The sequence below is a fragment of the Pteropus vampyrus genome, unplaced genomic scaffold (assembly GCF_000151845.1).
Source record: "Pteropus vampyrus isolate Shadow unplaced genomic scaffold, Pvam_2.0 Scaffold61, whole genome shotgun sequence".
Lineage (NCBI taxonomy): Eukaryota > Metazoa > Chordata > Mammalia > Chiroptera > Pteropodidae > Pteropus > Pteropus vampyrus.
In genome coordinates this window covers 153,119-174,088 of record NW_011888842.1, presented here as the reverse complement: position 1 = coordinate 174,088, position 20,970 = coordinate 153,119, and the positions used below count along the sequence as shown (strand labels likewise).

At 41.9% G+C, this 20,970-nt stretch overlaps 1 protein-coding gene and 1 long non-coding RNA gene across 10 annotated transcripts in view; one reads left to right on the top strand and one right to left on the bottom strand.

Moving 5' to 3' along the window:
- The window catches only part of WDR31 (WD repeat domain 31), a 17,064-nt gene extending 2,418 nt beyond the window's left edge, over window positions 1-14,646 (top strand). For 3 of the 8 annotated variants that reach the window (XM_023531051.1, XM_023531052.1, XM_023531053.1), the window contains 10 exons: window positions 193-288; window positions 2,276-2,419; window positions 2,876-3,008; window positions 4,503-4,577; window positions 5,275-5,422; window positions 5,522-5,622; window positions 6,793-6,860; window positions 7,843-7,984; window positions 9,318-9,480; window positions 10,753-13,120. In XM_023531051.1, the coding sequence (XP_023386819.1) occupies window positions 2,304-2,419; window positions 2,876-3,008; window positions 4,503-4,577; window positions 5,275-5,422; window positions 5,522-5,622; window positions 6,793-6,860; window positions 7,843-7,984; window positions 9,318-9,480; window positions 10,753-10,913 (1,107 nt within the window). In that variant the 5' untranslated portion in view covers window positions 193-288; window positions 2,276-2,303 and the 3' untranslated portion in view covers window positions 10,914-13,120. Of the gene's footprint in view, window positions 1-192; window positions 289-2,275; window positions 2,420-2,875; window positions 3,009-4,502; window positions 4,578-5,274; window positions 5,423-5,521; window positions 5,623-6,792; window positions 6,861-7,842; window positions 7,985-9,317; window positions 9,481-10,252; window positions 10,366-10,752; window positions 13,121-14,354 lie in introns of those variants that run through there. The other 5 variants (XM_023531056.1, XM_011360902.2, XM_023531055.1 and 2 more) reach the window with 5 other exon arrangements.
- Window positions 5,506-20,950, bottom strand: LOC105292629. Of its 2 annotated transcripts, none has more exons than XR_002780569.1 (4): window positions 20,821-20,950; window positions 20,072-20,148; window positions 6,030-6,642; window positions 5,506-5,639 (listed from the first exon to the last, which is right to left on the bottom strand). It is a non-coding gene; the product is annotated as an uncharacterized LOC105292629 (long non-coding RNA). The 2 variants fall into 2 exon arrangements; XR_002780570.1 differs by having other exon boundaries at window positions 20,816-20,947.
- Between the last annotated feature and the right edge of the window lie 20 nt (window positions 20,951-20,970).

The window sequence follows — 20,970 nt, the reverse complement described above, 5'->3', positions numbered from 1 at the left end:
GTACTTTCCCTAATTATTGAAATGTGAGAGTTGTAAAATTTTAGAATTTTCTAAGATAGCTCTCTTTGTGAGAGAAAATGCTTAATCTCTTTAATTAACAAGGTCTTTATTTACCTTATAAATCTCCTTTCTGTGCAAACATATGCTTAGACAGAGAAGAGATTAATTTAAGCATCTTTTCACTAATTACAGAGATTAAGAAGTGGCCACCTGAACTATTTTCCAAAGGATAAACATTACAAGGCATTGAATACAGCAGTTCACCAAGAAGATCCTATTGGTTTGGGGGTAAGTCATTCTAAAAGTTATCTTTTCATTAGAATGTCCCATGAACCTTCAGTTCAGGTAGAGTGTATGGCTCTCTGAAGATAGCAGTTAAGAATCTAATCAGTTTTCATCAGAGCCAATCCTTTTATAGCATCTGCAGTTTCCAGTGACCTAGATCTATGGATGGCATCTGTCCTTAGTTTGATGACAATGTTGAAAAATGGGTTAGGCTGGCAGATAGGACGCCCTGCAACCTCTTTCTACTTACAAACAATACAACATCCCAAACTTTTTGCAAACTATCCTGGAATTTTTCCTGTCAGCCCATTTGTTGCTTATTATAGAGAATCCTGGAATGTCCGAACTGGAAGGGACCTTAGATTCACTACTTCACAACAAATGTTTTTACATTGTGCAAGCCACTTGAGGTACAAAGATGGATATGACAGTCCTCTGAGAGAGAACATAGTCTACTAAAAATCATTTAATCTGATTTCACATTTTATCAATGGGGAGACTGAGGCATAGAGTGAGGAATGGAGGAACTCAAGGACACATAGTGACATGAGGCAGAGCTGGGGCTAGAGCCCAGGGCTCTTGATGTCACACAGTGTTCTTTCCATTGCATTGTTTCTGTATTGGTTACCTCTTCTTGTCAGGAAGTCAATTCTGGCAACTTCTCAAAATGTAGGTTGAAATTCTTCTGGAACACTATTTGTTAATAGTAATGAAATGATTGAGAATACTTGGTGAGTTTTAGCTGCTGTTCTCCCTGTAGACTGTTCTTCCTAGAACTAGGCTGGTTGTGCCCATAAGAAACTCATCTCCTAGTATTTCTTTAAGCAGAACTCCAGAAAAGATGGGGACTGGGTACTCCCATCTCCCCACTAACTTCCCTCCACCCTCTGGTGTCTCAGGCAATAGCTAGTTGCAGAGAACACAGAGTAACTGAGAATAGCCCCTAGTCACATGCCTTTAGTCCAAGCATGTGTCCACACTGGCCACATCTTCCGGTTTCTCTTTTTTCTCCTTCTGTTTAAGCAGTATAGGACCCGCACAAATTAATTGCTTGGGAGGTGTTTCCTGAATGAGTGTATGGATGAGCATCTCTCTTTCTCTTTTACTCTAGCCTTGTCAGTTGTTGGGGACAATACAAGTAAATCTAGAAAACATTTAATAATTCTTTCTATTTTAATATACCATATTATTCACGATTGACATTATTTAAGTTTTAGGTTAGTGGTTCTCAAACTTTTTGGCCTCAAGACTCCCTTTAACTCTTAAAAATTATTGGAGACCTCAAAGAGCTTCATATTAGTTTAGTTATGTTTTTGTTTATCTGATAATGTTTTATTATAGGGTACATTCCCAGGACCATGAGAGTGAAGCAGAGAAAGGAGGAAAAGCATACAATTAGTCTTTTTCAAAAAAGGGATATGTTTTTTTTATGACCATTGTGGGGGAAGAACAAACTTTCCTCTATCCTCAAGGTTCTTTGGGCTGGTCTAATAATCAAATTGACATGAGGCTGATTAGCAAGAGAAAATAACCAAATTTAATACATACATATATATGGGAAACCCACATATAAGAGAGAGTCAGAGACCCACATGCATGAGAGGTTCAGAGATAGAAAGGGGGACTGCGGTACCTCCCGAGCTAGGGACCAGGTAACACACCATGGGGGCTTCAAAGGGTCATTGTGGGATGATAAGAAGAGCAGCTATTTATTTAATAAAAGTTTTCCCTGACATATAGGTGAGTCAAAAAGATTATCGTGTATAATCTCTTATTATGGGCAAGGCCCCGAATTCAAGTTCTTCTTGGTAGTTAAATTGGGGTGGAGGGCAGAAGTTTCTCTTGAGTCTGAAGCTAAAATTGCCTTTAGCTCAAAATAATCCACATACCACAGAAGCGCGTCTTGGGGTGACTCGTTCTGATCCCCCACATTATACTACCACCATTGTACCTAACAAAATTAACAGTTTATATTCTTTTTACTGAACAGGGAACACAACTTCCAGCAGCCACAAGGGATGCTACTACTCAGGTGCCAACTGAAACGAGCTCTTCCACAGCAGGTTTTGTGTGGGTCCTGTGCCGTGATGGGGAAACTGCAAAGCAAACTAAAGCACAGCACTTATAAATACAGGTACAGCAATCCTACCTTGGGATCCTAAGTTTTATCGCACTCCGTTAAAATTCTCCACTAAAGAAAGAGAAGGCCCAGAGCAAGTATTGATGACCTTTCTTGAACAGTTTGGTCTGGTTTTGGGGGGGATAGGGGATAAGAAACAGTCAGCTCAGTAGCCAGTGTCTGCAGCCACATAAAGAGGGGCCCTACATCTTTGGAATAATCTCTAGAATGAGTAAAGACTCCTAGCTTCTTGGCGTCAGGATTCCTTTTTATGAGATTCAGTCATTCTGAGAATTTACAGGGTTAATAATACCACTTCTGGCAATGCCAGTGGGTCTCTTTTCTCACTCTTTTTCCATCTTTCTCCTGGGCCTGGCCTGAATTGCCGCCTTCGCTCACACATACTCTTCCTCCCCTTGCTTCACTGTGCACTCCCAAACCGCTGGGCAGCTCATTTTTTATCTTCTTTAGCAGGCCAGATGGAATTATAGAAGAGAGAATTCAAACCAAAGCTTTTCAAGAATATAGCCCAGCTCATGTGGATACTGTCTCTGTCGTTGCTGCTCTGAACTCAGACCTTTGTGTCTCTGGAGGAAAAGATAAGGTGAGGTTTGCAGTGTATCCCAGGGAACCAACTTTTTGTAGAGGAGGGAAGATGTTTGGGAAGGAAGTGCTGGTTTTGCATTTCTTATGGCAGTGTTGAGTAGTATAAGTATGAGCTTTAGAGTTAGACTGGGTTTAAATCCCTGCTCTACCACTTCCTGTTTCTTTGAGCAAGTCTTTTAATTTTCTTGAGCTTCAGTCTCCTTTCTATTAAATGGGGATAATAATGCCAACCTCACAGGACATGAGGATTAAATGATAAGATCCTTAGCATTATTCCAGGCCATCTATGTGCTTTTTATAAATGACAAGTATTATTATTTCAGCCAGCCTATTTTTACACTTACACAAAGACACAGCAGTTATTCATCAGCAAAAGTCTCTTTTTTAATGCTGCTCTTTTGCCAGAATCTCTGCCTTGGTGTGCATAGTCCTTCCCACTGTCACTTTGAATCTGGTTGCTTTCTCTCCCTCGTATTTGGATCTATCAGCACTTCCAGCTAGGATATTGGTAGCAAAAATATTGATTCTCTTGTAGTAGATAATGCCGCTAATTTAATGGCCTTTTGGAATCTTTAAATTCCATTTTCACACTATTTCACTGATTCTCAAATGCACATCTTCACATTTTAACACTTCTGAAATCAGTATGCATCTAAAAATTGATAAGAAAGCATAGTATCATAATTTAATTGGCAGTATTTTATCTTAAAATCTGTATCATTTTAGAGATATGAAATTTTATTTATATGATCCTCACCTGTGAGGGGTAAATGAACAAGGATGAGTGTCTCCATTTTGCAGATTAAGAAACAGATTTAAGTAGGTCAAGTGCTAATATGCTTCTAACCTCTAGCAACAAACTACAGAGACTGGGCCAGAGAATGCTTTTGAAATCCCGCTTAGGGAGAGAAATGCTTACAACAAAATATTGAAGTATATACCTGGAAAAAAGATGGAAAAAATTTAAACAATGATTCTCTCTGGCAGATGGGATATAGATGAGGATTTTTGAAATAAAAAAAAAAAAAGTGCAATCTGTTTCACAACAATGTGAATATACCTAATACTGCTGAACTTTGCACCTAAAAATGATTAAGATGACAAATTAAAAAAGAAAACTAAAATAAAAATATGGTATAGTTAGGAGAAAAAATCTAATCCCATGTAGGGTTCTCTCTCCTTCAGCATCTACAACCAGAGCCTCGACCTGAATTAATTAATTCCTCTTGGGGTGTGTTATCCCAAACCCATCAGTAAGACTCAGAGGAGCTGGGGAATAAGCCCAGGAGCTGGGGAGAGGCAGAGGAACGATCAGTAGGAAGCTAAGAAACTCAAAGTAGGGGGATATGAAGAGGGACACAATAGACCCCGAGTGTTTGATGCAAGCCTTTTGACGGAAAGGAAGAAATTTGACAGAGAATGAAGTAAAGTCTTACTATCTCAGTTAAACAAAAATTCAGGTAAACTAAAATGTACTAATGACTCTTTACAGGCAGTTGTGGTCTATAATTGGAAAACTGGAAATGTGGTGAAAAGGTTCAGAGGACATGACCGTGAAATCACTAAGGTAATTGTCAAATGATTATCATCACGGAGGGAATTTGGAACTGAATAAAGGAATATCTAATAGGTTTAGATAGTAAGAGTGATTGAATAGTCAGTCTTAAGGGGAAAATGCAAGGGCTTTATTTGATGCTGTGAAGTCCTACTCCAGGAAAAGCAGAGCAAACCATTCACTTGGCTACTGGTACAGGTATATTAGACACATTTTTTTGTTGTTATTAACTCCTTAATAGCTCAGGTGGTAAATAGAGAGTGACTCTCCCTGACCAGTCCTAACTCAACAGGGACATGTATTGAAGACTTACTGTGTGTTTACTATAGTTAGAAAAATGATAGAATCGCCATGCTTAGGAATCTTTTAGACTAGTTGGGGAAATTTTTTAAAAGCCAACAATAAATAAAAATTAATTTGTTAAATAGCTTTACAGAGTAGAGTTTCCAGCAAATGATAGAGAATGCCAATTTGTATAATGTCCCCCTCTAAAATCCACCTAAATGAACCAAAAATTTGCTGCAAACTCCATCGCATTGGAACTCGGCATCAGCCACAATCCCGTAACACAGAATGGGATATTTACCTGTTGAATACAATGCATTTTGAACCATACTGAGAACATTAGGCTCTAACGCACTTATCTCAAAGTCCTCTCCCCATTTTAAAGTCCAGTCAAAGGAGCACACCACAGCATTTTTTTCTTAAGCAGATAGCCTGTGTTCCCAAATCAAACCAGTTCTTCAGCGCCTCTCGGGACAGGACGGTCATGATGTGGGACTTGCATGGTTCCTCACAACCAAGGCAGCAGTTTTCCGGCCATGCCATGGTGGTCACTGGATTGGCTGTGAGTCCAGGTAAAGTAAAGTGGAGCTCTTCCCATCGCCATTGTACTTTCTGAAAAGGCCTGTTCCAAGTCCATCTCATGGACCATCATCTTGCCATTGTTTCCAAAGACTCATCACAGCTGTGCACTGGGTCTCGGGATAACACCCTCCTTCTGTGGGACGTGGGAACCGGACGGTGTGTGGAGAGAGCGTCCGTCTCTAGGAACCTGGTATGACCTCGAACTTGCTACAGAGCAGGGCAGGAGAAGGGAGCATAGAGTGAGGGAAAGGGCCTGGGCAAGAGATCAGGGGACCCACGGCCAGGCATTAGAAGCTTGGGTCCTCATTACTGCTCACCCCTAACTCTCTGTCAGACCCTGGCCTCTCAGGGTTATCAGATTAAACAATCTCTTAAGGTCTTCTGCTCGAGAGAACAAGTCCACTAGTTTTTTATTGAGATTTTAAATGGTGTCCTTACTTAATCCTTCAAAACATAGTGATTCTATTTCTTCTGTGGGCCAGACACTGTGCTAGGAGCAGGGTTAGTAACTAAGGACACAGTCCCTGTCCTCCAGGAGCTCACGGCTTATGCTCTGTGTTCTGTATATATAACATTATGCAGAGAAATAAGTATTACCTTTTGCTTTCATTATACTTTGCTGTGTTTTCTGGTAGCATACTGGTATATAAACTCCACAGCCTTTGGGGTCAGTCATACCTGGGTTCAAATCATGGATCCATCACCTTCTCGCTGTGTTATCCTGAGAAAGTTAGAGTCTCAGTGTCTCCATTTATAAAATGAGGAGAACTATATCACCTGACATGGTAGATGTTCCTTTAGTGGTCATCAAACATCAGTCATAGTTATCGTTTCCAATTTTGAAGACAGCTGTCAATAGCAAGATGCGCTTGCCTATGCCCTCCATGTTTGTGGAGGTTCCTGGAAGAAAAGGAAGTCCTGCTGCATTGGGTTGTTTTGAAAACTGGTTCATGCCTGTCCAGCAGGGGGCTGCGGAGATAAAGAGAAAAGCTTTCTGAACCTACTGTGGCGTTAGACTAGGTTTCAGTGGTCCCGCTTTAGAACAGGGGCTGCTCCCCTTCACTGCCACCAGCCAGCAGTTCTTTACCGTGCATTTGGGGTTCAGGCACTCTAAGAGAGCCTGCGTGCATTGGGGTATCCACAACTGCCCAGCTGCCAACATTGGTGCCAATAACCAGGGAGATGCAAGTAGAACATGACTGGTTGGCGCCTGCAAAACATAAAAATGCCTCTTAGTCAAATTTTCTAGTTCCGCAGTCTTGAGAAGTGGTGCAGAGATGCTATTTAGCACAGTTTACAGGAATTCCAGGAAGGGAATGACTTGGTATGGAGACCGTTTTGAGAATTTTGCTTCTTCCAGGTCACTCACCTATGCTGGGTCCCCAGAGAACCATATATACTACAGACTTCTGAAGATAAAACCATCAGGTGGGCTCACTGAGCAGCAGCGAAGGTGTTTCTGGTTAAGGTTTGTGGCTCCCATGCCTACACAACTGATTCCCGCTCTGCTTCCCTACACTGCTGTGACCTTCCCGGGGCCTTCTGCCCCTCTGCCCCCTGCTGGTGCTGGAGCCTCTCTGATCTGGCCCCACAGATCCTCTGGGTAGAAGTTGAAAGCCAGGAAGTTGGGCCCGGAATAGCCCCTGTTCTAATTGGTTTCGAAGCAGCTGATTCTGCCCGCTCACGCTGCTCAAACTGTTAACCTCAGGATCAGTTACTGGCTTGTCCCATCCCTTCAAGCTGCCTGGCTCTACTTGCTACCCTTGCTCAGCTACTGATGTTCTCAATTGCCCAGCCCTCAGGTGAAGCCCTCCCTGGAAAAGCAGGGTCAGAATCGCCATCACAGGGGTCAAATGAAGCAAATCGTTCTTAGAGTAGAAAGCACGACTGGAAACTTTGGATCTCAGAAGAGATTCTACTTAGAAAATGGTAGGAATGAGACAGGGCAAAATAAAACACTCCCCACTGGACTCCATGGCCCAGGTTGGCCAAGGCCTGTAAATCATTTATATCTGATTCTGGAATGATGACTGCTCCTCTGTGTCATAATAAGTATCTTAAAAAAAAAAAAATTAAACCACAGGTACAGAAATATCCTCTTGTCCATTGAAAGCAGTATCCCAAAGGACCAAATTAACAAATTAACTTGAATAATTTAGATGCTTGGTCTAAATTCCTATTAACTGGATCTCAAAATAGAAAGAACTCAAATGTCATTTGGTTATTTCCTGCCAGCTTTGGAGTCGCTGAGATTGATCTGGTTCATGCTGCTGTTTTTAGGTAAATCATGACATTCTGTTCTGACTGGCCAAAGCAGCAAAGAGCCAAGACTATTTTTGTTCACAGGCGATTATAGGTGTATTTCAGAGACATTTATTACAAACTCATTTCCTGCTGTAATTTCTTTCAGATTATGGGACAGTCGGGGGCTGCAGGTAGCTCATATATTTCCCATAAAGCAACACATTCAAACCTACTGCGAAGTCAGTGAGGATGGACACAAGTGTATCTCCTGCAGCAGCGGCTTTGGAGGGGAAGGCTGCGAAGCCACGGTGAGAGATCGTGTGGGGTCCAACTGTCTGGCAGCCGATGACAAATAACTTACTCTGGCCTCATGCCCATTTGGGGCTTTCTATATAGGCAGGTTTACTTATGGCCCAGGTCTATTCCAAGTGCATGCTGTAAGTGATCCTTTGCATTCCAGATGCTTCTTTCAAGGAATACCCATTAGCATAGGGCTCTCTGAACTGGTCATAGGAAAGAGAAATGCAACGAGAGTCTGGTGCTATCACAGAACCAGCCTGCTAATGTCCCTCCTCCCAGAAGAGCTGAGAAAGAGGAAGGACTATTTGAAGGACCAAGTGTTTCCTGTTGTACATGTGGTCACGACTGAGGTTCAAGCTCTTTAGGAAGGTTGGAGCTCCAGTGTTGGTTGAGGGTCCACCCCACCCCTTACCCATATACTTTTCATTACAGTTAATTTTGGAATAGATTGCGTAGGCACCTCCAAAGTACCTTGGATTCCTAAGGAATAGCAGTTAAAAGGGTTATCTAGTATCCAAATAGAAAATTACAGCTCCCATTTTATCAGAAACTTATTATGTACTAGACAGTGGGCTCTGAGCACATTGCATACATTATCTCATTTAATCCTTAAAACAACTGAATGAGTTAAGTTCTATTATGATTTCCATTTTATAGATTAGGAAATAGAGGCATGAGAAGTTGAAATCTCTTGTACGTCTCTAGTAAGTGGTAGGTCAAGGTGTTAAATCCTGGGCTGTTGATGTTGCATCTCTTCTCCAAACTAAGCATTTCCAGTTCCTACATCTGTTCCTTAGATGATGTGGTGTCCAGTGATTTTTGGATTGCAATTCAGATTGCTCTCCTCCCTGAACATTATTCTCCAGGTGTGGTCTGATCTGTATCAGCAAGAGTGGAACCGGCATCTCTCTTGTAGACTTTATTTACTAGTCTTTATTTCCAAGGTTCAGTGACTAGGCATTAAATCAGAAGGTCTGTGCCTGTAAATACTTATAGGAAGATGTTCTTAACTTTGGGGTCCCCATAGGACCCACAGATAGCAAAAGGCAGCTCTTGAGCCTGACTCCCCTAACCATGATGTTAATGAGGAAGACAATAACTCTTCTGGCACATCCTTAACCAGGGTTGTCTGAGTCATAGTTAATGCTTAAAATAATCATTAAATGGGTGGATGGCAGGGTGTGTGGATGGGATGGCTGAAGATAAGGAGTGGCTACATGAGTAGGCAAGTGGAGGGAACAGGTGGGCCATGAGAGGGTGGGAAGATAGATATCAATGAATGAAATGTGGGAAGCTGGAGAAATGTGTATGTATGAGCTAGCCTATGTCATTACTTTGCAGTTGTGGGACCTAAGGCAGACACGGAACAGAATATGTGAGTATAAGGGGCATTTCCAGACTGTTGCATCTTGTGTCTTTCTACCAAGAGCACTGGCCTTGATGCCTGTAATTGCTACCTCATCACATGACTGTAATGTGAAGATTTGGAACCAAGATACTGGAGGTAAGAAGCCTGCCGTTAGTCCTTCTCAAAAATACATGAAGTCCTAAAGCCTTCCTTAAAACTTTCTTTCCATTGCTTAGCAAAGCCACTCATGTCCCATCCCTGTCCAGTCCCCTAGCAGTTAAGAGATGACACCAAGATAGCAGAATCTCTGCTCAACGTCTGGCTAAAAACCATCACCACATCACCCCTGGCACCATGCTGTACAGACCCGTTCCTGAGAGCTCAAATATATTTAGCTCTCATATTCTTTCTACCTGAAGTTCCTCATCAGGTTTTAACCTGTGATGCTCAAAATGCCCGGAATAGAGAACAGTAATTGCCATTTTAAATTTTATTTTTTTAAGGACCAAAATGAGAGCCTCACTTTTGGTGGGGTGAGGTGGAGTGAGGATAGTTTCAGAAAGACCCTGCCCTGTTCTGACTCTGCTGCTAAGGTTTGAGATTGCAGTAAGGTCATGACACTTCAAAGCACCAGAGAAAAAGATGTTTTAGGGAATACAGCTCCCCAGAGTTCTCAAAGCAGTACTGTGTTGGATCCAGCTCCTTCCAGGGAAGATAGGGTAGCTCCCTCAGAGAAAAGATGTGGGATCATGTCATGTGGCACACACGCCAGGTTTCCACAGTAAGGGCAGCCTTACCCTTACCTGGAGTGGCCTTCTCCAATCAGGTGTAACACTGGTGGGAGGTAGGGGGAGCAGCTTTTTAGATTCAATGATCATAAGCCCAAGACCAGGGAGAACAAGGTCTGAAGCGCTGCGCTGCCCGCCAGATGTGTGCCTGCAGTTCTGAGAAGGCTTCGAGATGTGGATGAAAAGAGATGGGTCAGCCGGAAGCCACTGGACTGCCCTTCAGTAGCCCCTATTATCCTTTGTCTTGAAGGGAACAAGACATGGGGAAGCCAGCAGCTGAAGATCAGTATCCCTGTCTGTTCTCCTGTGCCCTGGCCCTGCTTTGTTCTAGGAGCAAGTAATTGAGGGCAAGTTTTTAGCATGTCCTTGGCGGCGAGGCCCAAGTGTCTAAACATACTTCTCAGTGGTACATATCCATCCTGTTAGGTCCGTGCATAATTCTCTACAGTTGAAGTCTTGGGGTTCACCCAAGTTCTCACTTACCTGCTGGTGCATGTTCCTTAGAAGCATGTGGTGTCTCTCTTGTCTGGGTTAGATACATATAGCTCATGCTTTAATTATGTGGATTTCTCACAAAAAGATTGAATTTCATGATATTGCACCCTTGGCCTAAGTTGTTGGTTCCCCCTTCCTCCCCCAGCTTGCTTATTCACTTTGTCTCTGGATGGATCAGGACCTTTGACTTCTCTGGCCATTGGTGACACCATCTCCTTATTGTGTGCAAGTTTCAGCAGAGGAATTCACTTACTCAGAGTGGACCACAGCCAAGGGCTGCAACTGCGGGAAGTGGCAGCATTCTGAGGCCAAGAGACATTTGCTGGACAATATCAAACCGTGGCCCTTCCTATCTCAGTGTGGCTTTGTGTTTTTCCATATTATCTTGGGGGGAGTATGATGTGGGGCTAACGTTCTTTGCTTGGGTTTGTTAGAAGGTATGTCAGTGTGAGAAGTCAATTTAAGTCCAGTGGTTCAAAATCAGGTGCAGAGTTTAGAAACATGGTCTAAACATAAGGTTCTCAATCTACGTCAAATCCAAATGCAATTTTTAGTGAGCTTTTCAGACTACTCTTCCAAAACAAGAAAAAGTTTTGGCTCAAAATGATGACCTGTAGGTATAAGGATGATAGGCCTCCACCTGTGAGTGCCGGAACACAGGGTCTGAGTCTATTGAACTGACCTTTTGATGTCTTCACAAAAGAAAAAAATGCAAGGAAGAGAGAAACTCTGTTTTGGTTGCCCCAGCATGATCTAGATGGGAAAGAATAGTACAGCTCCTTGGAAGACATAGGTTGTACATATAAGCCTCAGTAAGCTCCAGTCACCGCCTCTCAGCAACGTGAAGAATCAAAGTTAGGGCAAGAAAGCAAAATCTCTGGCTTCTACTCATAGCAGCAGAGAGGGAGGTGGCAAGTCCCTGCCAATTCTCAGTATCTTCCTGAACCGGTGCAGAGGTTGCATGAAAATAAGGCCTGAGGAGGCTCGAAAAGGCTGATAACCACAGGGCCCTGCCCAGAATTATAGGAGCTATCAAACTGGTTCTGTGGATAAGAAAATGGAGAGGGTGCGAGGTTAAGGCTTAAAAAATTCATTTGTACATTTTAATATTTTTATTTAGTTTTATATAAACTCTTTTCAGGGACTGGCCAGAGGGAGGCAAAGGGAATGTCTGCTGTCACAACAGAACATCTAGAAAAATGTAGAGCCATGGACTCAAATGTGCCGGCCATTGAGCCCTCATCAAGTGAGGAGGGGCAGGGTCTTCCTATGCAGCTCCTAGATCAGTCCCCACCTGGTGCTCACAAGCCCATTTTCCTCCAGGGAAAATAAAGTCCCTCCTGCCTTCAAGCCCACATGTAAGGCACCTGAGGCCAGGGGATTCCCTTTCTGTCGAGTCCCAGCCAAGGAAAGATTTTGCATTTGTCTTCTCTGGCTCCTGCCTCTCCCTGATACCAGCAGCTGACAGCCATCTTCCTGTCTCCCTCCTGCTCCTCTTTGGAGCCAGCTCTCTCACACCATTTCCACTCACTAGGGAGGAGAATCTTAAGCTACTGCAAAGCGTCAGGCCTGAGTCTGAATCTCCACTTTTCCATTTAGCTGGGTGATCTTGGGCAAGTTATAAAATCTCAGTTCCTCTTTTATTACACGGGACTCATAATCTTATGTTCCTCACAGGGCTGATCCAAGTACTGAACAGAACTGTATTAAATGCCAACCAAAGTAGTAGGTGCCTGTAAATAGTAGCCATTGTTATATACTGCCCTCTCTGTCCAGACTAAACACTCTCTTTTCCATACGAATCATTCACCATTCCTTCATCCATTCTCCTTAGATGTTATTTTCTAAGCCTTTAGTCATTGTTCAGCTTCCCTTTGATTCCTTAAGTTACGGATCTTTGTACTCTAGAGGGACAAAGGGGTAGTGGGAGTGGAAGCTTCTCCATTGAGCACCTACAGATGGCTGAATACATTTATTCTCCTATAATTCTTATCATTTCCATGTCACAAATGAGGAAGCTGAGGCCCAGGGATATCCAGGCCTGTGCCCAAGGTTATACACATAGGTAGGAAGGGAAAGAACAGATCTGGACCTGGGTCTGCCTGACTCCAAGCAGGAATACTCTCCTCTCTTTTTCTTTGCCTTTTCATGATGTCACAAAGTTCATTTTAGAAATTTATAGACCACAAATGACATTGCTCTTGTATTTTCTAGACCAGTTGTTAACTTTTTGGCTCGAAGGAGATCCTCCTGGCCAGGTTGCCCAGGATCAGTAGACAGGTGTCTCAGGGAAAGTCTTAGAGTATCATGAACTATTAGTGCTACAGCTGACCCTTTCTTCTAGAAAGAAGATGGTCGGTAAGTCAGAAAATTCAAGGGAGTTGGGAGGGAATCATGGGGAAGGGGAACAGGCTGCTGTGAGTAGGCACATACCTGTCAGAAAATGATAATGAATTAGCCTCTGATGAATTAGCAGGATTCTATTACCAATAAAATTGTTTCCCTAAACTCTACATATGTGCTTGGTGTATAAATTCCCTTATTTGTGCATTTTAAGTGGAAAATAGATTAATAAATGCAAATGTTTTCATAAAATTTTTTTAATGTTATATGCCCTAAATGGGCACTTTCAACACCTAAAGTACAGGATGCATTCATTTGTTCATTTGAACACTTCATTTCAGAGGCTGCCCCTCAAAAATCACATCAAGGAATTTCCCAAAGACAGTTGACTATTTTCCAGGAAAGTGTATAAGTCCTTGGAATCTGGCCGATTATATATCTAAAATTTAAGTAAATTTGTATATTCATCTATATATTTAAGGAAATGAATGATGATTATTAACAGCCTTCATTTTGACAGGAATTTTAAGTATAAAACTCAGGTTACTTGGTGTTTTTAATTTTTTAACACCGAGAAAAGGGAACTTAGCTATTTCTAAGTAGGCTTTGGAAACATAATTATTGAAGAACAACTTTGTCATGAAAAATGCAGCAGACTGCTAACTATTTCTCGAAATTGGCATTTCTCCTTGGCACAGACTGCCCAGCTGAGACTGCCCAGCTAGGCATGGCCATGAGAATAAGTTCTCGTCAGTGGGTGGTGAGTGGAAGTGATGTGTGTAACTTCCACTTTATTAGCTTGAAAGAAACATTTTTGTCCTGGCTTAGCCCTCTGTATCCTTTCTCACTAGCTGGAATGCAGATGCCAGTAACAGCTTCAACAATTCAGGACAGGATGATGAAACAGCAAGAGAGAAGGAACCTGGGGCCTCAAATAACTTCAAGGAGCTGAGCTGCTCCAATAGCCTGACCAACTGGACTGTGACCCAAAAGAAAATGAACTTAATTTTTTTAATACATATACACAATTTTAACTTTTAATTCAAGTATGCAATCACAAACCATTTCAGATATCTTAAATTTATAGCTTGTTGAATTTTCATAAACTGAACAGACACACTAGTAACCAGTACCTAGATGAAAAAGCAGAATACATCCAGGAACTGAGATGGCCTCCTTCATACTCCCCTCAGGCCTGTCCGCTAAGGAATTTGTAACTGCATAAATTGGTTTGTCTGCTGTTCTACTTCACATAAATGGAATCATACTATATTGTAGGAGATGGAAAATATAGCCACAAATTTCTCCCATCTCTTTGATCCTTTACAAAGTGACATAATTAATAGGTGGGATCTATTTCCCCACCCCTTGAATCAGTACTGATTTTTTGACTTGGCTTGACAGACAGAATAGAGGGGAATGAATGCTGTGCAACTTCAGAGGCTGAACCCTCAGAAGTCTTGCAGTTTCATTTTCACCCTCCTGGAATGCTGCTCTGAGATCTCCACGTTGGGGAAGTGACTTAGGCCACACGGAGAAGAAACGAGCACCACTAGATGAGTGAATGAGGTCACTTTGGACCTCCAACCCCGTGAAATCTGCAGCTGAATGAAGCCACGGATAAAATCAGAAAATGAGCTGTGCACAGCTATCCCACACGATCATGAAAAATAATAAACTTGTTTTAAGACACTAAGTTTTGGGGTAGGTTGTCATGCGGCAGTAGATTTAAGTGAAACAAGCATGTGCTCTTATCTTGGTTAGGCTTCTTTTGCTCAACGTGTTTGTGAGATTGATTCATACCACTGCATGCAGAGGAATATCATTCTCATTGCTGCACCAGTATTCTGAGACAATACAATTTACCCATTTAACTACTGACATGTCTAGCTTCTAGCTTGGGGCTCTTACAAAGAGTGCTGCTATGAACAGTCTAATTCTATGTCACTTGGTGAACGTATGCACGCATTTGTGTTCATTATGTAGTGGAGGCCCTTCTGCGCTATCGCATGGCTTGCACGATCAGCTTTAGTAGATATTACCTCTTTTCCAAAAAGGTTGTCCCAGTTCACCTCCCCACCCACTGCACAGGGGTGTTAGCAGAGTTCAGTTGTTCCTTGCCAACATTCTGTGCTCTTAAACTTTGCAACCCTCAGTTTTAAAGATGAGTGCATAGAAGTTGAAGAGTGCAACGGGGAAGTATTAGCTTAATGAGCCAACTTGTGACAGAAGCTGGACCAACTGGTTTTGACAGCTACCTTTCTTCCTGACACTTCTAGTTAAAAGGCCAGAATTGAACATTAAAATCTTATATGTACATCATGCTCTATATTTTACATACTTTCACAACCATAATTTCATCTGAATCTTCCAGTAAAATAACATGTAAAACAGGCAGCGTGCAGATCATTACTCTGGTCCGTAGAGAAGGCAAGGGACTTGTCAAAGGTCACAAGTTTTTGGCAGAGCCCAGATAGGAGCCCAGGTCTTTGAACATGCAGAAGGTTCTTCCCACCAAAGCCCTCTACTATCTTTGGCATTGTCCTGGCGGTGGTGGGCACAAAAGCTGAGGGGGCAGGTAGGAGGTATTTGTGTCTATGGAATAAATGATATAGGTTAAACATCGCAGATAGAAGGAATGTCCAATTTGTTCCCAGATGTTATCTCCCCAGGGTCTGGAACACAGCATCCTGTTTATTCAGGTCTTGCACATGACACATTGAAAAGCCCTGATTGGAGGTGATAGGGATTGATGCCAGCTAGCACTGCATATTCACATGCTGGAAACTAGCTAACTTCACATGACTGATAACCATGCAGAAAATGAGGCTACACAGAATATTGTCCTTAATTCGCCCGAAGTGAAAAACATAGATAATAAAACAGCACCATACAGCCTCATCTCATTTTGGTAAAAATATATCTGCACATATGTCTATATATTCATAGATAAATATCTGGAAAAAATAAAACAAAAATGTTAACCTTGTTATTCCTGGGTATTAACTTTAAGATCAATTTATTTTTCACTTTATGCCTTTCTGTATCTTTTTTGCAATAAGGGTGAATCAGTTTCATTTTGAAAACTTATTTTTGAAATAGATAATGCAAAACTTATTTTTGAAATAGATAATGCATTCACATAGTCACAAGAGCACAAAAGGTTATATATATACTAGTCTCCCTCTTCATCCATATCTATCTTCTAACTGGCTCCCTCCTGAGGTAGCAAGTGTGACCAGCACCTAATGTATGTTTTCAGAGACATTTTGTGCATGTACAAGAAAATACTCACATTTATTTCCTTTACCACTTTTACAATCAAAAAGCAATACTACTTTTATTTTTTAATTTAAAAAATGTTGTTACAGTTCACCTTCAATATTCGGTAGTACAGCATAGAAGACTACTTCTGAAAAAAGGGTGTAGAAGACTATTTTATAATTTATCAAGATATGTAGGGAAAAAAGGCTACAAAACAGTACATCAACTGACATATTTTTAAACAATTTATGAAAAATTGTGTTTCAAGTTTGAAATATTATAGTTATAAATAAAAGACTGAAAGGCTATCACCTAAATGTTTTGGCAGTTATCTCTGCATGTAGGACTTTGGGTGAGTTTATGCTCTCCTTATAGATGGCAGTGTGCCTGATGGCTTAGAATGTGGACTCTGACACCAGGCTGTCTGGTTCAAATCTCAGTCTGCTACCTCTTAGCTCTGTGACCTTGGTTAAGTGAGTTAATGTCGTGTTTTAGTGTCCTCGCCCGTAAAATGGAGATGATTGCACCTATCCATAGAGTTGAGCTGTCACCAGGGATGTTATAATATTCAGGTAGAGCCCTTACAATAGTGCCTAGCATTGCTCCTAAGTATCAGTAATTATTATATCCATTTGAGTTTCCTAATTTTTTTTTATTGGACATGTATTATAATAAAAGTTAAATAATAAACTCCCACGAAAGAATAGAAACTATACAGACATAGAGAGGAGCAGAGATGAGAGTGGTCCAGGAGCCTTCTCTCCTGGCATCTGGAGATCGCCTTTGAGATCTTCAGAGAAACTCCCTGGACCTTCCAGCACAAACAGTCTTTGGCCAATACTTTGCCACTATTTCCCTGGCAGAGCTCATGTAGAAAGTTTTCAGAATAAGTGTGAGAACTCCTGGTTGTGCCTGGACCAACTCATACCAAGGAACTTCTGAGGGTCGGTTACTGCCACCCTGACATGGCTGAAAGTCCAGGAGGTTGAAAGACAAGACACTTCATTCACAGCCAAGCTGGAGACAGAGCTGCCCAGTTTCAGTTTTGTGTTTCTAAACATATCGGGCAGCATGTGCAGGAAGCGTTTTGTCCTTTGGCCTTCAGCTGGAGCCTGTCCTCTGCAGACACAGCATGGGGATCAAGAAAGGAGAAGGCTGCCCAAGAGTTCACATACTGCGCTCAGAAAGAAGGCAGGGGAGAGAAAGCATGGGACCAGAAGGTGGATGCTCTGGGTTCCAGCCTCGCCCCTGACATTGCACGTCTATGTTAGCTGGGATGAATATTCTTAATCCCACCAAAATCCAATTGCTCCTCATAGAACCTCTTGAGTTAATATGGGAATAACCATGCCAGATGTGACCTGCTTGATGGGATGAAGTATGGGAACTACTTTATATTTGAAAGAATATCTAGATCTTGTGTAGTTCTTGGTAAGTTTGAGGTAAACAAGGGCTGGAAAATAGTACTATATCAGTGTTTCTAACTTTAATCAATTGAAATCCTACAAATAAAATAATAAAATAGCTGCTAACCCTTATCCACAATTCTAAAATCCCACACTCTGCAGACAAAGATTTTTTATTGAATTTGGTGCCAAAATTGACCTGACCTTATAGTTGGTTTTTTTTGGGGGGGGGGCGGGGAGGGGTGTTAATATTCATAATAAATTACAGAACATTCATTTGATGGCAGGGTGTTGGGAGAAAGTATGAAAAATTCCAAAACCCATCTGGCCCCAAGGGTTTTGCACAAGGAATTGTGGCCTTGGAAATAAAATAAATTCAGATGTCGCATAAAGAAGATTCCGGGGGTGCCCACTCCCAGGGTGGGATTCATCCAGTCCCATCTGTGACTTCTTCCGGATGGCAAGTCCTTGGGAAGTCTTCATGAATTTGAAGACAAATGTAATCAGCATGAGTCAAGAAATTTACATTGGGCTATTTCTCCCAAATCAGTGCTCCTCACATTTTAATGTTTTTCTGAATCTGCTAGGTACCTTATAGAAATGCGAATTCTGACTCTGTGACTCTGGAATGGGCCTGAGGTTTTGCATTCCTAATACTCTCCATTCCTGATGCCTGTGCTGCTGGGAATGTCCTAAATTCCAGAAAGGCCTAAAACAAGGTTCTGAGTAATGACAAGTTGGTACCCCCCAGGGAGAGTTGCCCCTTGCCCTTGGAGGGGATGCTGGCTAAACACTGATCATCACCTGACCAAACCCTGACTCCTCACGGCCTTTTCTCCATCCTCCACTGCTTTTTACTGCCTCTTCCGCTCCAGATGGCTTCAACCACCCTGCCCTTCCACTCCAGGCCTTGGCTGAGTTCCACCAAGTCTCATGACTCTTCACTCACCCAGTTCCAAGGTACTGCTTGGATGAGGTGCTTTTCCAGCTGGCTGACCTCTCCCCAGCCCCTAAACATGAACTAAATTAATTCAACTCTCAGATTCCTGAAATGACTCACTATCTCTCCTGGGTATTTCCCCAGAAAATTTTTCCATTGTTTGCAAAGTACTCCCTAGCCCTGACCACCCAGAGATGTGATAATAATGCATTTGCTCACTAGACAATTAGTGACCCGGAAAGGGCCATGGTTTATTTTCATATCACTGATTGCAGTGCCTTGACTGATTCCTTACACACCCTCTCTGCTTTTACTTTTTAAATTCTAGATTTCCTGGTTGCAAAAAACTCAGATTTACTTACTTTCTAAGTGAATTTTCCTATTACAAAAATAATACATATTTATTAACGGAAATTTAGAAAATACAGGTAAGAAAATGAGAACACCAGTAAGCCCATCACCCAGAGATAACCATTGTAACATTTGCCTCACGGCCTTTCAGTCTTTATATATAAATCTTGTTTTACAACATCTGGCTCATACTACATAAACCATCTTTTAAACTGCATCCTCCCCCAATTTACAGTATATTGTGACCATTTTCACAAGTTAATAAAAATTCTGCATATCAATTTTAAATGATTATGTAGTTTGCCACTTAATTGATACATAGTAGTTGGACTTTTACATTTTTTCCAGTCATTTATGGTTAAAATAAAACTGTGATGAACATCCTCACTTAACAAAAGATATAGGCATATTCCAATTCTGACTCTAATTCTGGTGTGTGTATAATTTTCGACACCACCAAGCAATTCTCCAACACCAACAAGGTGTCCTACTGTTCAACTCAATACTGACACTACCTACCTGAAGATAGCATTGGATCCCACAGGTTAGTGGTTCAGTCCCACAAGAATGTCTCCTATCCACACACAACCCAGACACCAATTACAAGTCTAGGTGGTCACCTGTGCTTCTTCTAACCAACTGGCTATATATCAGAGGTTCCCACCATCCCCTCGATTAATTTGGTAGAGCAGCCCACAGAACTCAGAGAAACATTTACTTATGTTTACCAGCTTATTATAAAGAATATTATAAAGGATACAGATGAATAGCCAGATGGAAGAGATGCACAGGGCGGGTTTATGGGAAGGGGTGCGAAGCCTCCATGCCCTCTCCAAGCACTTCCAGCTGTTCAGTAATCCAGAAGCTCTCTGAACCCCATCTTTCTGATTTTTTATGAAAGCCTCATTACATAGGCATGCTAGTTGTTTTGTTTAGTTTGGGGGAGGCAGCAAAGTTATACTCAGAGATTTATTTCTATCTTTGCCAGCAACTTATTCCCTGTGGGAATTATAATTTCACAAGCCAATAGCATACAGGATAATATCCCTTCAGCTGAATAAAGAAATAACATTAAAAAAAATAAAAAAATAAAAAAAGACAGATTAATCCCATTATTGTTCCAGGCAAGGGGAAGTGAAGGAATAAAATAGGAGGTGTACCTTTTTATACAAAGTAGGAGAGTCAGTGACCAACCAAAGAGCTGATTTCCGGCTGCCAGCGCTTTTGTTTCCTGTTGCTAAGGAACAAAGACACTGGTGTTGGTGGTGGGCTGATCTCTTTCATGGGCCTCTGCTCCGTTTCTCACCACTGTCTCCTAGGAATGCCTTGCCAAGATGAGTGGGAGTGCGCGCCCCAAGGGTCTCTGAAGAATTTTTAGGTTAGCTAAGAGTCAAAGAGTTGTCTCGCCCAAACCAAAACGCTCAAATAGTCCCCACAAATGCTCAGTATTTATAGTCTTAAACATCCCCTTGCCATAGCTGCTTCTCCACACATACTTATTGATAAGCCCCAGCAGGATCTGTCAGCTGATGGGCTGCTGACTGCTTATCACCAGCAGTTGTAGAATGATGACATGTTTGCATGACTTATTTCATTCTTGTAACAAAGCAGTTTTTTCTTTGTCATAAACAGGTGGATTAAAACAACTTAAGTCATGAACTAGTGGACCTGAAACCAGGTCCACTAACAAGTAGAGTCTGGATTCTAAGTGAGGACTTGCCTCTGACCCGGAAGTCTGACTTGATTGAGAACCTAGGCTCTTCATGCTATGCTTAAATACCTCTCCCTGACTGTTTTCTGTTGGATTATTTGCCTTTTAATTAGTATTTTGCAAGAGCCCTTAGTAGTTTGGTTGTAGAGGCTCAGAGTTGAGAAGTGTCTATCTGGGCTGAGAGATACCTCACCTCACCTCAGACATACATCACCTTCGTGTCAAGGCAGTCAGCACGTAGAGGGCAAGCACAATCAGAGGTGATGGCGGGTGACCAATCCAATACAGAACAGAGGCCTGCAAGACTGGTGGACTTCGATCTTCTTTGAGAAAAAGCAAGAATGACTC